This window comes from Aedes albopictus, chromosome 3 (assembly GCF_035046485.1).
Source record: "Aedes albopictus strain Foshan chromosome 3, AalbF5, whole genome shotgun sequence".
NCBI lineage: Eukaryota > Metazoa > Arthropoda > Insecta > Diptera > Culicidae > Aedes > Aedes albopictus.
The window spans coordinates 107,877,107-107,891,528 of record NC_085138.1 but is presented as its reverse complement, the minus strand read 5'-3'; the positions used below and the strand labels follow the sequence as shown (position 1 = coordinate 107,891,528).

General features: G+C 43.1%; 1 protein-coding gene across 1 annotated transcript in view; it reads left to right on the top strand.

Moving 5' to 3' along the window:
- Positions 1 to 361: 361 nt before the first annotated feature.
- Positions 362 to 14,422, top strand: part of LOC109415204 (thioester-containing protein 1 allele R1-like) — a 31,100-nt gene continuing 17,039 nt past the window's right edge. Inside the window, exons 1-7 of the mRNA XM_062859326.1 lie at positions 362 to 949; positions 1,023 to 1,567; positions 12,308 to 12,647; positions 12,715 to 12,992; positions 13,049 to 13,143; positions 13,199 to 13,448; positions 13,505 to 13,720. Coding sequence (XP_062715310.1) covers positions 12,428 to 12,647; positions 12,715 to 12,992; positions 13,049 to 13,143; positions 13,199 to 13,448; positions 13,505 to 13,720 — 1,059 coding nt within the window. The 5' untranslated portion in view covers positions 362 to 949; positions 1,023 to 1,567; positions 12,308 to 12,427. The remainder of the gene's footprint in view (positions 950 to 1,022; positions 1,568 to 12,307; positions 12,648 to 12,714; positions 12,993 to 13,048; positions 13,144 to 13,198; positions 13,449 to 13,504; positions 13,721 to 14,422) is intronic.

Sequence of the window (14,422 nt, the reverse complement as noted above, 5' to 3'; positions counted from 1 at the left end):
CAAGGAAGAGAAACCCTGGAATCGAGGAAGACGATCCGTTCACGAGATGTCCAACGTGTTGATGGTAGAATCGGCGGCTATCGGGCAACTTCCGTAACCAGTGTAGTAAAGCTACCAGGACGTAGTAGGACTGGCCGATTGAGAGGGAATGTTAGATTAGTAGGAAATCAGTCGTTGCTCCTCTGCGACGTGTAAGTTGCTAGGTACCCCTAGCAACGTACATTAGGCAGCATCCATGTAATACGTAACGCTAAAATCGACCATTTTTGACCCACCCCCCCCCCACCCCCCTCCGTTACGCTTTTTTTGTATGAAAACCTGTTTTTTTTTCTATGGGCCGTAACGTCCGGCCGTACTCCCCCCCCCCCCCCTAGAGCGTTACGTAATTTGTGAATGGCGCCTTACCTGTTTGTGAAAATTAACAAACATAATCATTCCGTATTCGCACTTCGTGCGGTTCAAACGCTCTTCAATAAACCTTCTGTTCCGTTATTTGCTCAACCGCGAGTTTCCTTTTTTGAAGTTCCCGTTTGTCCCTTCAAGAAAGAGTGACGTACTGATTTTGATGCTACAATTCACCTTTGAGCCATGTATGTAAAAAGCGTTTTGATTCGTACCGATGTGAAACCAACAGATTAGTAAAAGCCAAAAAATTGCAGTATTGAATTCGCACTAGGTGCTTCGATGACCCGGCCATGCTGATAAGTAAGTAGAGACTTTTCGTTTTAGCTGGTGCAGTATTCCCATGAACTGATAGCATCGACATAGAGTAAGACAAAATTGTCTACGTTTGATTTCCTCTCTCAGTGTTCTGGATGATCTCGATAAGTTAGGTTTTCTTAAGTGCGAATGAAAAGAAGTGTCAGTCGTTACAGTAAAAAAACACGATGAACGCGTTGATCGTTCTAATGTGTAGTATTTTTGCTATAGCAAACGGCCGGGATGCCAGGTAGGTGCTAACAGTAGGATACGCCACACTGCAACGTCGATCGAATAGAAATCCTTGTTTCTCTGTATTTCAGTGTGATCATCATTGGACCGAGATACATCCACCCTACACAACCGTATATTGTGGCGTTGGCCAATCCTTACAGTTCAGATGTGAGTGTGAATCTCACCTTAAGTTGTGACGATAGAACTCCTTCTCAGTTAAGTGAAACTCTCAAGACACAGAGTGTTGAGCGTTACTCTTTAATGGTTCCAAATGGAGTCAACACTGGCAGTGAATGTTCCTTTGCGGCCGTCAACAATGGTGGAAAGATAAGTGTGGACCAAGAAGTCGAGCTAAGTGTTGCACGGAAGACACTGTCGATATTCATTCTTACGGACAAACCCATCTACAAGCCGGGCGATATAGTAAGATTTCGGGTGATTGTACTCGATATGGCGACAAAGCCTGTCAAACATATTAGGTAAAAGTATCCAGATCGACTTGGAAGACAGCCGAGAGGAATCCCGGAAGCAGTGGACGCGAGCAGTGCTTTGCCAAGGAATTTTTACAACCAGTCACAGACTGCCGTCCAGTCCGGCACTGGGCAACTGGATCATTAAGGTCACCGCAAATGATGTAAGAATTGCTATTTAGATTACATAACTGTACGTAGGCGTCCATGCATGGTGGTTTCTTTGGGCATCTTTTGGGTATTGAAATAGTAGTTTATGCAACAAGATGCAGAATGACGATTTTTACAGCACGAGTCGTACATTTATCCAACGAGGCTTGCCGAGTTGGATAATTACGACGAGTGCTGTAAAAATCGAGTTCGGCACCGAGTTGCGTACAACATTTTTTGCAAGTTCATAAATTACCGCTTGAACAAAAATTTTCATCAAACTGCATATTGATGCTCATAGCCATGTTTAAGAAAATCTGATCATAGCAGGTTATACTGTGCATATGTCACAATTTTTCAAAACTGCATCCAAAAAGCATCAAGAAGTTGATCAAAACTGAAAACAGTGCTGTAATGGTTCATTACGCAACGCAAATCAGTGCTGTAATGAACCATTACAGCACTGTTAATTTGGTGTGGGAAAGTAGGCCTTTTCCTGTCAGATTTGCGTGAGGTAAAACAGCCTATTACGATGAGGAATTGCAAAAAAATATATTTTTGTTTTTTTGGTAAATTGTATTTGCAACTTCTCATCGTAATAGGCTATTTTACCTCACGTGAATCTACCAGGAAAAGGCCTACTTTCCCACACCAAATTAACAGTGTAATAATGGTTCATAACAGCACTGATTTGCGTTGCGTAATGAACCATTACAGCACTGTTTTCAGTTTTGATCAACTTATTGATGCTTTCTGGACGCTGGTTTGAAAAATTGTGACAACTGCACAGTATAACCTGCTATGATCAGACTTCCTTAATCATGGCTATGAACATCAGTTTGCAGTCCTATCAAAAAGTTTTGTTAAAAACTATCCTGAAGTGGTAATTTTTGAAGTTGCAAAAACGTTGTACGAAACTCGATGCAGAACTCGATTTTTTCAGCATTCGTCGTAATTAGCCAACTTGGCAAGCCTCGTTGGATAAATGTACGACTCGTGCTGTAAAATCCTTCATTCTGCACCTTGTTGCGTAAACTAATATTTTGTATCTAGGTTATTATCAATCTTTTTGTATAATTATTTTTTTCCTATTTTATAACATTGTCTTTAATATTTAACCAAAGCATTTTCAGTCGAAAAAACGATTCTGACTCGAAGCTTTTTTAATTATATGATATTTTGTTCATGCACTGGTTGTCGTACCAACTCATATCCATTTCGGGATGAGCGTATGAAGAAAGCGCAATTTTCATTTAAATAAAATATAAATCGAAAACGGGGATCTCCAGTTAGCCTAGTGGTTAAGGCTATGGATCGCCAATCCGAAGACGATGGGTTCGATTCCCGTTCCGGGCGGGAAAATGTTTTCGACTCCCTGGGCATAGTGTATCACTTGTACTTGTACTTGCTTCACAAAATACAAATTCATGCAACGGCAGGCAAAGAAAGCCCTTCAATTGATAACTGTGGAAGTGTTTGAAGAATCACTAAGTTGAAGCGAGGCAGGCCAAGTTCCAGAGACGACGTAGAGCCATAAAGAAAAAGAAGAAGAACACCGTTTAACCAAGTTGATTTTATGTTGGCTTTATGATGATGATTATGACATCTTGGCCCAGCAACTCCTATCCCTACCTCCACGCGGTACCGACCGGAAACTATGAGCAACCTTAGGGAAGATCGGGTAACCAACCCCGGTGGGAACTTTGGTCGTAGGCTGACAGGGAAGAAGGGGTTTGCTTCGGAAAACCTGAGCGTCTGTTCTCCAGGAGGAGCGGCTCACAACAGCGTCTGATCCCCATATTAGGGGCGGCTGATCTACGTCCGAGTGCCAGGGAAGGACTCTAAGCTCAACTGTGCACTATGGTCCTCCGGAAAGTAGGGGGTTGGTGTCAGGCCCTACGAGCCAGTCGTAAAAAACCATTCTAACAGAAAATCAGCAACAGGATAATACGACGAGACCAACGGCAACGAACCCAGCGAACAAAAAGGACTTGTGATTGGAAACTCGGTACGTGGAACTGCCGATCTCTCAACTTCATTGGGAGCACCCGTATACTCGCTGATCTACTGAAGGACCGCGGGTTCGGCATCGTAGCGCTGCAGGAGGTGTGTTGGACAGGATCCATGGTCCGAACGTTCAGAGGTAATCATACCATCTACCAGAGCTGCGGCAACACACGCGAGCTGGGAACAGCTTTAATAATGATGGGTGATATGTAGAGGCGCGTGATCGGTTGGTGGCCGATCGACGAAAGAATGTGCAGGTTGAGGATCAAGGGCCGATTATTCAACTTCAGCATAATAAACGTGCACAGCCCACACTCCGGAAGTACGGGTGATGACAAGGACGCATTTTACGCGCAGCTCGAACACGAGTGCGATCGCTGCCCTAGCCACGACGTCAAGATCATCATAGGAGATTTAAACATCAGGTCGGCCAGGAGAAAGAATTCAGACCGACGATTGGTAAGTTCAGCGCCCACCAGCAGACGAACGAAAACGGCCTACGACTCATTGATTTCGCCGCCTCCAAAAATATGGCCATATGTAGCACCTTTTTCCAACACAGCCTCCCTTATCGTTACACCTGGAGATCACCACAGCAGACGGAATCTCAAATCGACCACGTTCTGATTGACGGACGGCACTTCTCCGACATTATCGACGTCAGGACCTATCGTGGCGCCAACATAAACTCCGACCACTATCTGGTGATGGTCAAACTGCGCCCAAAACTCTCCATCATCAAAAATGTACGGTACCGGCGACCGCCACGGTACAACCTAGAGCGACTGAAGCAAACGGATGTCGCCTCAGCATACGCGCAAAATCTCGAAGCCGCGTTGCCAGTCGAGGGCGAGCTCGATGAGGCCCCTCTAGAGGACTGCTGGAGTACAGTGAAAGCAGCCATCAACGACGCAGCAGAGAGCACTATCGGGTACATGGAACGGAATCGACGGAACGTATGGTTCGACGAAGAGTGCAGAACGGTTTTGGAGGAGAAGAACGCAGCTAGGGCGGTAATGCTGCAGCAAGGGACTCGACAGAACGTGGAACGTTACAAACAGAAGCGGAAACAGCAGACCCGCCTCTTTTGGGAGAAAAACTAGGGGTGGGTAATGTCTGAGACATAACCGCAATGTTGACGTAGGACAAAGGCTGGAATGAGGTTCCGACTTTTATATATTAAAATGGGCCCTTTAATTTGAAGTCTTAAATCAGCTGATTTTTCGTGTCATTGTTGTCCGACCTTCGTAAATAAATGCATAACGGATTTATCACATAAAAGGCCTACACAATGTATGCTGGCAAAATTCAATTCGGCGGAGTGATGTGTTGATTAAAGTTGTTACCTATGTGATCCATTTCACTGAACGCATTCATAAGATGTTTATTAGTTAAACCTTCCGTAACTCGCGCGGTTGGCCATCACTTGAGGGTTGAGTATTATTTTATTTTGAAGATATATGTTCAACCGTTATTTGAAAGAATTTTCATCGAAAGGAAAGAATGATTATAATATTGAAAGGCGTTAAGCCATAGCTTCCCAAACATCATATTGCGATCGCAACAATCATTAAAATAACTAAAATTGCCGCTATGAAATGAACAGATGGCGCAACCGTCGCCATGTGTATTTGACACAACTCAATTGCTGTTAACGAAATTTTAGATAATTTTGATTGCAGTTTCATGAAATATTCTAGATTTAACAATACGTTGTATAGTTACGCGAACAACAATTAGAATAACTAAAATTGCCGCTATGAAATGAACAGATGGCGCAACCGTCGCCATGTGTATTTGACACAACTCAATTGCTGTTAACGAAATTTTAGATAATTTTGATTGCAGTTTCATGAAATATTCTAGATTTAACAATACGTTGTATAGTTACGCGAACAACAATTAGAGGCCGGCTATACTGTTGCTAAGTTTTCAGTCTGTCGCTTTTAATTATCCGATTGATAACTCTGGAGGAATAATTTTCACTGGTCCTGAAAAGGACCTTTTAAATAACAGGAGATTTCGGCAAGACAATTGAAAATTATCCGCACTGAATGCTGGAAGCCATCGAAAACTGCCATCGCTTACTGCCGTGGATGAGATACCTGGTTCTATCAGCTAAATAGCCGAGTCATCGCAGGATTGGTGCGCAGCTGCGGAGGTGACATCCGTTCCCTTTGACTGATCCAACGAAAATGACGGAAGAAAACAGAGGTCACTGCTTTTATTCCCCTTGATTAGTAGATTAGGCTCCTCCCATTTGGCTGGCTTTCCAGTTTATTTTGTTTGCATGACCCGCCCCGAATGCTCCAGACGCATCAAGCAACTAACCAACCGAGAAATGAGCAAATTTTCATTGAACGGATTGAATAATTTCGATTCACCACCAGCGGGTAACCAAACGATCAAGCGCAAACCGACATTCGGTTCTTCAGATTTGTGCTCTAGAAAATTCTAGGTGTGGCTTCGTCATATATTCACCTTCGAACATTTTCGAAAAATGTTTAAACTTAATTTTATTTAAACAATGTTTCACGCAAAATAGTTCGGATAGAATAATGCGTTGTAAAATTCCGGGTGGAACCATTAGGCCATTAGTGACCGGCTTCATCATTATTGCTGGGCCACCAAGTATTCAATCTTTCACTTCTCAATTGCACCACACTTTTCTCGTTCGATGGAATGAAATTAGCTGATTCACAAACTCTTAAGGAATAATTAACGGTGGTCCTGAACAAGACCGTTTGATTAATTGACGATTTTAGGAACGAAATGGCATGAATTCACCATGTCACGCAATGCGTGTTGGTTTTCTCCGTGCTGAATGATAAACGCCACCGAAAACTGGACCGCCGTGGATTACAATAATGACCAGTTTCACTATTGCTGGCAACGATGCTCTGTCTTTTGCTTTTTGGTTGCACTACTACATCTCGATCGATGTTGGAAATTATCCAATTAACTCTTGAGGAATCATTTTCGATGGTCCTGAAAAGGACCGGTTTGAATAATGGACGATTTTGATGCATTCACCATGCCATGCAATGCGTGTTGGTTTTCGCTGCGGAGTGCGGAGAATGCTGGACGCCGTCGAAAATTGGCCCACCGCCGCTGCCATGGATGCGATTCCAAGTGCTATCATCAGCACGATAGCCGAGAGTAGTCGCTGGGTTGTTGTGCTGCTGCCTTGCTGGAGGTGACATCCACCTCCAACCTCCTTGACTGATCCAACGAAAATGACGAAAGAAAACAGAGAACACTGCTTTTATACCCCTAGATTGGCAGATGAAGCTCCTCCCATTCGGCTCGCTTTTCAGTTAATTTCGTTTGCATGACCCGCCCCTTATGCTCCAGACGCATCAAACGATTAATCAACCGAGAAATGAGAAAATTTCCATTGAACGGATAATGTAACCAAAATATTAGATGATTTAGATCATTTTAATTTGGAAAATGAATTGAAACATTTTCACGCAAAATGGTCCGGATATGATAATGCGTTGCCAAAGTCCGGGTGGAACAATTAGACGTCATAATTGTTGCTGGCTGAGTCACCAAGCATTCAAAATCATTCACTTTTCGGCTGTACTACTTACACTTTTCCCGTTCGTTGGAATGGAATTATTCGATTCACAGCTCTTGAAAAATCATTTTCGATGGTCCTTAAAAGGACCGTTTGGATAATGAATAATTTTAGGAAGAAAATTAAATGAATTCACTATGCCACTATGCGTGTTTGTTTTCTCCGCACTAAATGCTGAACGCCACCGAAAACTGGCCCGCCGCTTGCTGCCGCGCATGCGATTAATGACCGGCTTTGCTTTTGCTGAGAAACGCCGCTCTGTCCTTGCATTGCACTACACCTTTCTCGATCGAGGGTGGAAATTCATCCAATTAACTCTTGAGAAATCTTTTTCAATGGCTCTGAAAAGAACCGTTTGAATAATGGACGATTTTGATGAATTTACAATGCCACGCAATTCGTGTTGGTTTTCTCCGCGCTCAACGCTAGACGCAATCGAAAACTGGCCCGCCGCTTGCTGTTGTGAATGAGATTCCTGGTGCTATCAGTACGATAGCCAAGTGTCGTCGCTGAGTCGATGTGCCGCTGCCCAGCTCGAGGTGTCACCTCGACGGTGGTCGAAATGGAACTGACGATCAGCTCTCGCATGATCGCATTCCTTCCTGCATCGTAGTTGCCCCCACGATGCGCACCAATCAGAGAGCGTTGGTATACTGAACGAGAAAATTTGTCCGCTACCCATATTTATAGATTTCAGCGATTTCAATGTCTAACTTTAAAACAACTTTTTAACTATTTATCAATGATTTTTAGGTTCACCGAATATTACAAATTGAACGCGGGAGTTTCATCTCTCGGATAACGGGATTTGTTTATCATTTCGTTCAGTGGGAAAGGTACTGTGAGCGTTTAAAATCTTTCACTCAAACGTAACGCTCTTGGTTTCATAAATTTTGAAATGACACCGGGTATAGAAAACAGAGACGTAGTCCTACGTCAAAAGCGAAACCTGGAAGAAGCGGAGTGTGAAGAAATGGAACTGCTGTGCCGTTCTTAAGAAACACGGAAGTTCTATTAGAAGCTCAACGCATCCCGCAACGGCTTCGTGCCGCGAGCCGAAATATGCAGGGATAAAGACGGAGGCCTCTTGACGGACGGACGTGAGGTGATCGAAAGGTAGAAGCAGCACTTCGATCAGCACCTGAACGGCGTGGAGAACGTAGGCACGGGAGCCCATGACAAAGGAAGAAACAACGACGCCAGTGCAGTGGAGGACGGAAATGAACCAACTCCCACGCTGAGGGAATTTGAGGATGCCATTCATCAGCTCAAAACCAACAAAGCAGCTGGAAAGGATGGTATCGCAACTGAACTCATCAAGATGGGCCCAGAAAAGTTGGCCACATGTCTGCATCGGCTGATAGTCAGGATCTGGGAAACCGAACAGCTACCGGAGGAGTGGAAGGAAGGGGTAATCTGCCCCATTCACAAGAAAAGCGATCATTTGGAATGTGAAAACTATTTTGAATGCTGCCTACAAAGTGCTATCCCAGATCATCTTCCGTCGTCTGTCACCTAAAACGAATGAGTTCGTGGGAAGTTATCAGGCTGGTTTCATCGACGGCCGGTCGACAACGGACCAGATCTTTACCGTACGGCAAATCCTCCAGAAATGCCGTGAATATCAGGTCCCAACGCATCACCTGTTCATCGATTTCAAAATGGCATACGACAGTATCGACCGCGCAGAGCTATGGAGAATCATGGACGAAAACGGCTTTCCTGGGAAGCTGACTAGACTGATTAAAGCAGCGATGGACAGTGTGCAAAACTGCGTAAGGGTTTCAGGTGAACTATCCAGTTCATTCGAATCTCGCCGGGGACTGCGACAAGGTGACGGACTCTCATGCCTACTCTTCAACATTGCTCTGGAAGGTGTGATGCGACGAGCCGGGCTCAACAGCCGGGGAACGATTTCCACAAAATCCGGTCAATTTGTATGCTTTGCGGACGACATGAACAAATGCATCATGCACAAAACGCCAATAAGACCGGTGATCCTCTACGGGCACGAGACATGGACCATGCTCGAGGAGGACCTACAAGCACTCGGAGTTTTCGAGCGACGCGTGCTAAGAACGATCTTCGGCGGTGTGTGGCGGAGAAGGATGAACCACGAGCTCGCTGCACTTTACAACGAACCCAGCATCCAGAAGGTGGCCAAAGCCGGAAGGATACGGTGGGCAGGGCATGTTGCAAGAATGCCGGACAACAACCCTGCAAATCTGGTGTTTGCAACTGATCCGGTTGGCACAAGAAGGCGTGGATCGCAGAGAGTACGATGGGCGGACCAGGTGGAGCGTGACCTGGCGAGCATTGGGCGCGACCGAGAATGGAGAGCGGCAGCCACAAACCGAGTATTGTGGCTTACTATTGTTGATTATGTCTTGTCTTAATGATGTTGAACAAATAAATGTATGTAATGTAATGTGCATGAGTTCCTTTAGGAGCTCCTTCAAAAATTCTTCCAGGAATTCCTCCAGAAATTCCTCCAAGAGGCCTCCAGTAATTTCTTCCAGGAATTCCTTCACGGATTCCTCCAGAATTTTTCCAGAAATTTATTCAGGAATTTCTCCAGGGATTGATTAATGAATTTCTTCTTTTCCTTAAAAAAAAATTCTCCAGAAATTCCTCCAGGAATTCCATCAGACATTCTTCCAAAAATTTCTGCATATATATTTATATATTTCTCCAGAATTTCCGCAAAAAACTAATCTGGGAAATCCTCCTGTAAATACTCCAAGAATTCCTTCAAAGATTCCTCCTAAAATTTCTACTATGAAAAATCTTTTTGGAATGTCTGCCAAAATTCCCCCAATATTTCTTCCAGGGATTCCTCCAGGAATTGCACCAGAGATTCCTCCAGAAATTCTTCTAGGATTTTCTGCCAGAATTCCTCCAAAGAATCTTAAAGTAATGTCTCCCGGAACCCTTCAAGAGTTCCTCCAGGAATTCCGCGAAGAATTCCTCGAGAAATTCCTCCAGGGAATCCTCCACGAATATTTCCAGGATTTTTTTCAGGATTTTTTTCAGGAATTCCTGCAGGCATTCAATGATGAATTTCTTCAGAAATTCCTCAAAAAAAGGCCTTCAGAAATTCCTGAAAATACTCCAATATTTCCTCCAGGGATTCCTCCAGGAATTGCTCTACGGTTTCCTTCAGAAAATCCTAAAGGAATTTCTCCCGGAGCTCTTCCAGGAATTCCACGAGGAACCCCTACAGAGAACACTCTACGGATTCCTCCAGGAATTTCTCCAGGATTTTTTCCAGGAAGCCACATATATTTCTCCAGAAATTTCTCCAGTAAATACACCAGGAATTACTCCAGAAATTCCTCATGAAATTTCTGCTAGGAAAAATGCTCTAGGGATGTCTGCCAGATTTCCCCCAATATTTCCTCCAGAGATTCCACCAGGAATTACTCCACGGACTCCTCTTAAAAATCCTAAAGGAATTTCTCACGGATGTCTTCCAGGAATTCCTCGAGAAACTCCTCGAAGGGTTCCTGTAGGAAATTCTCCAGGAAATTCTCGAGGTATTTCTTTGGGAATTTCTTCAGGCATTCATGCATGAATGTCTTCCGATATCCTCAAAAATTCTTTCAGAAATTCCTCCAGGAATTCCTCCAGAAATTCTTCCAGGAATTCCTCCAGGGATTTCTCCAGAAAATCCTTTAGGAATTTCTGCCAGAATTCCTCCAGAGAATCCTAAAGGAATGTCTCCCGGAACACTTCCAAGAATCCCTCCAGGAATTCCTCGAGGAATTCCGCTAGAAATTTCTCCTGGGAATCCTCCATGGATTCTTCCAGGATGTTCTCCAGGATTTTTGCTAGGAATTTCTTCAGGAGTTCTTTAAAAAACCTTCCAGAAGTACCTCCAGGAATTCCTTCAGAAATTTTCGAGGAGTTCCTTCAGATATTCCTCCAGGAAGCCTCATATATTTTTTCCAAAAATGCCTCTAGTAATTCCTCGAGGAATTCCTCCAATAAAAAATCCAGGAATTCCTCCAGGGGTTCTTCCAGAAAATCCTGAAGGAATTCCTCCGGAATTCGTCCAGGAATTCCTCCTGGAATTCTTCGAGAAATTCCTTCAAGAATTCCTCCACAAACTTCTCCAGGAAATTCTCAGGAATTTCTTCAGGAAAGGATGAATCCCTTTTTCCATGATTTGTTTTCAGAAATTCTCCAAAAATTCCTCCAGAAATACATCCAGGAAGTCCTCCGCGGATTCCTCCAGAAAATCCTCTAGGCCGACCCAACTTTTTATAATTGTAAATAGTATCTTTCCTTTTTTCAACTACATTTCGTTTTGAGGTGGTTTTTGGAGAAATTTTCGAGTCATATCGGTATAAATGAACACCAATTTGACCAAAATCGAGGGGTCTGCAAACATTGTTGTGGCTCTAACTAACGAGGGGTCCATCAATTTGAGTAACCAAATGCATTTTCCTTACTTTTTTGGCACGGACTTCCAGAAAATCGCTACCTTAAGCATTTTTAAAAACAAGGTGTAACTAGTGGGCCGGTCTCAGCGAGTATTACTCACATGGAATACAAATTGGTGTACGATATGCCAGAATGGAGCCTATAAAATTCAAATGTGAATTAAATGCTGAGATGAAATAGAGATGTTCCGATGGTGTCAGTATACTGCATTTCATGGCAATATAATTCAATTAATCTCAATGTATAAAAGGGGGGCCCTTTGCCCCTCCCCTGTACACACGCTAGTGGAGGCGATCCTGCGAGTTGTCTCAGGGCGTAAAAGCGGTGTCCATGCCATAGGCGCGTGGATGTCATCGATAGTAACACTGAAAATCAGGAACCCTGCTCTCCTTTGCCTAAAACAAGCGACAATAGTCTATTTTACGAAACGACAACAGTGTTGATATTGATATTAACACTCACGGGCTTGGGCGCAACCTCCTGTCAAATTTTTCATTCATGAAATGAGCGATCAGCTGATCCGAAACGTCTCGTAAAATGGCTCATAGTTTACCAGTGTGTGATGTGAGAGGTAGAAAACAATTCTACAACGGTTTATTTACGTGATTGGTTTAAGGGAGGACAACAGGTCGAAGGGTCACATAAGAAGATAGTATTAAAATAATGACAACTAAACCACGATTTTGGAGACGAAATAACATAAAACTATTCTCTTCAGGGCGTCATTCCCAACGTGAAGTTGCAGCAGTTCGAGGTTCGAGAATACGTACTGCCTAAGTTTATCATCAATGTGGCAGCTTTTCCCATTCCGCTAATATCTGACAATGAGATCAGCTTGATGATCGAAGCAAACTACACATTCGGACGTCCAGTCCGGGGAACCATTATTGTACAACTGTGCACCGATGATGATTCACATGTAGTAACTCACAGTGATAGAAGGCGCTTTGATGGAAAGGATGTTTTCCTGTTCAAGCTCAAGGAGGAACTCGATGCGGATTATGATAATGGTTATGCCATGGTGCGGGCGAACGTTTCGCTGACTGACGAATTTTTCGGTGAGTGAAATAAGAAATTGTTTTTATTCAACGATTTATGTAACAGCTTTCTGAATGATTCCGTCAGATTCCACGTCAAACGTATCGAAGGAAATTCCTGTGTTCATTAACCCGTATAAGATTACCATTATTAGGGGCGAGAAATACTACCGTCCAGGGGTTGCATATAACTGCGAATTGTCTGTCGAGGATCACTATGGATATTCAGTAAGAAACAAGATCATAACAGTAAGGACCGACGACAGCAAATATAAAATTAAAGAAGTGGCAGCAAAGTTGAACGATCAGGGAATAGCAACTTTAGAACTTCCCATGCCAGATGAGTTTGACTCTGTAGCGATATCGGTGAGTATCATTTAAATTTTATTCGATGATCATACTGACCATTTTTTTTATCTTAGGTTGTCTTTGAAAACAGAGAATACAGAGATATTCGGATAATCGATGGCTATGCACCCGCATCAACTCAATATCTACAAATTTCCATGCACGAAAGGTTTGCATTGAACTATCGAAAACTATGTAATGATATTAATTCGGAATCTTTTCAGAAATGTAAAGGACTCGACTGTGTCATTTATCGTTAGGTCAAACGAGAAGTTCTCTCATTTGTATTACTTTGTTACAAGCCGAGGAAACATTTTGTTGGCCAAACATGAACGCTTTCCTAACACAGTGAATCATACGATCAATTTTAAACTTACCGTAGCTATGACGATGCAGTCTAAACTAGTTGTCTACACACTCAATTCCGGTGACTGGATTTCAGAAGATTTTGATCTGGACTATTTTACCAATGAAGTAAGTCATGCCCAATAAGTAGTGATAAGTAGGAAAAATAATACATTTAATTTTAGGTCTCATATGCACTTGAAGAACACACAGTTCAACCAAATCAATATATTGAAATAGCTGTCACAGCGGCGGAAGATTCGTATGTCGCTTTTCAGGCAATCGACCAAGGAGTTCTTCTGCTGGGATACGAAGGATTCGGATTAACAAAGGAGCATGTTCTTAAAGATCTTGATGAGTACACTACTGGAGGCATTTATTCCGACATGAGTTATTTTGATGTAAGGTTCTATAATGAACAAACAGATGCATCATTTCATTACATATACATACATATTTTAAATTAAATTTTAAACAAGCTTTTTTTGGGAAAATGAGTGGGGAATCACTGAATGAAAGAGCGTAGAATCGATCTGCTCTCTTCACCGTACTGATTTTCTTTTTCAAATCACGATGGATAAGTGCGACAGATACAACAACTCTATCTGACTTCATCGCGTACTTTTTTTTCACAATACCGCACTTTTGGGGGGGGGGGGGGGTCCAGACCCAAGTTACCAGAAGTTCGGATAAAAGGGTACTTTATAAGCTAAGCGGCTTGTTGGAGGATGCTCTTTAGCCTTCTAAGCAGCTTCATTTTCAAGCAATTTCGGAACTTGAAAGTTTACTCAATGAAGCTTATTAACCTTCTAAGCAGCTGCTGATGAAACTTTCTCAAAATGATTGTAAACACAAAAATGTACTTGCCACAAACACCACAACCCGTGTGAATTGCTTATATTGCGTGAAATATGACCAAACTTACTGTATAATGCTGCACTCCTGGAGAAGATTCGAATGGAATCCTTCTGCGTGATAACCTGCCAAGGGCGTAGCCAGCTTTCCGGTCAGGGGGGGGGGAGAGGAGGGGTCAAGCACCCTTAGCAAATTTGTGCCTACTAGCTTTTAAAACTATACGCAATACGATGGGATTGAATACTTTA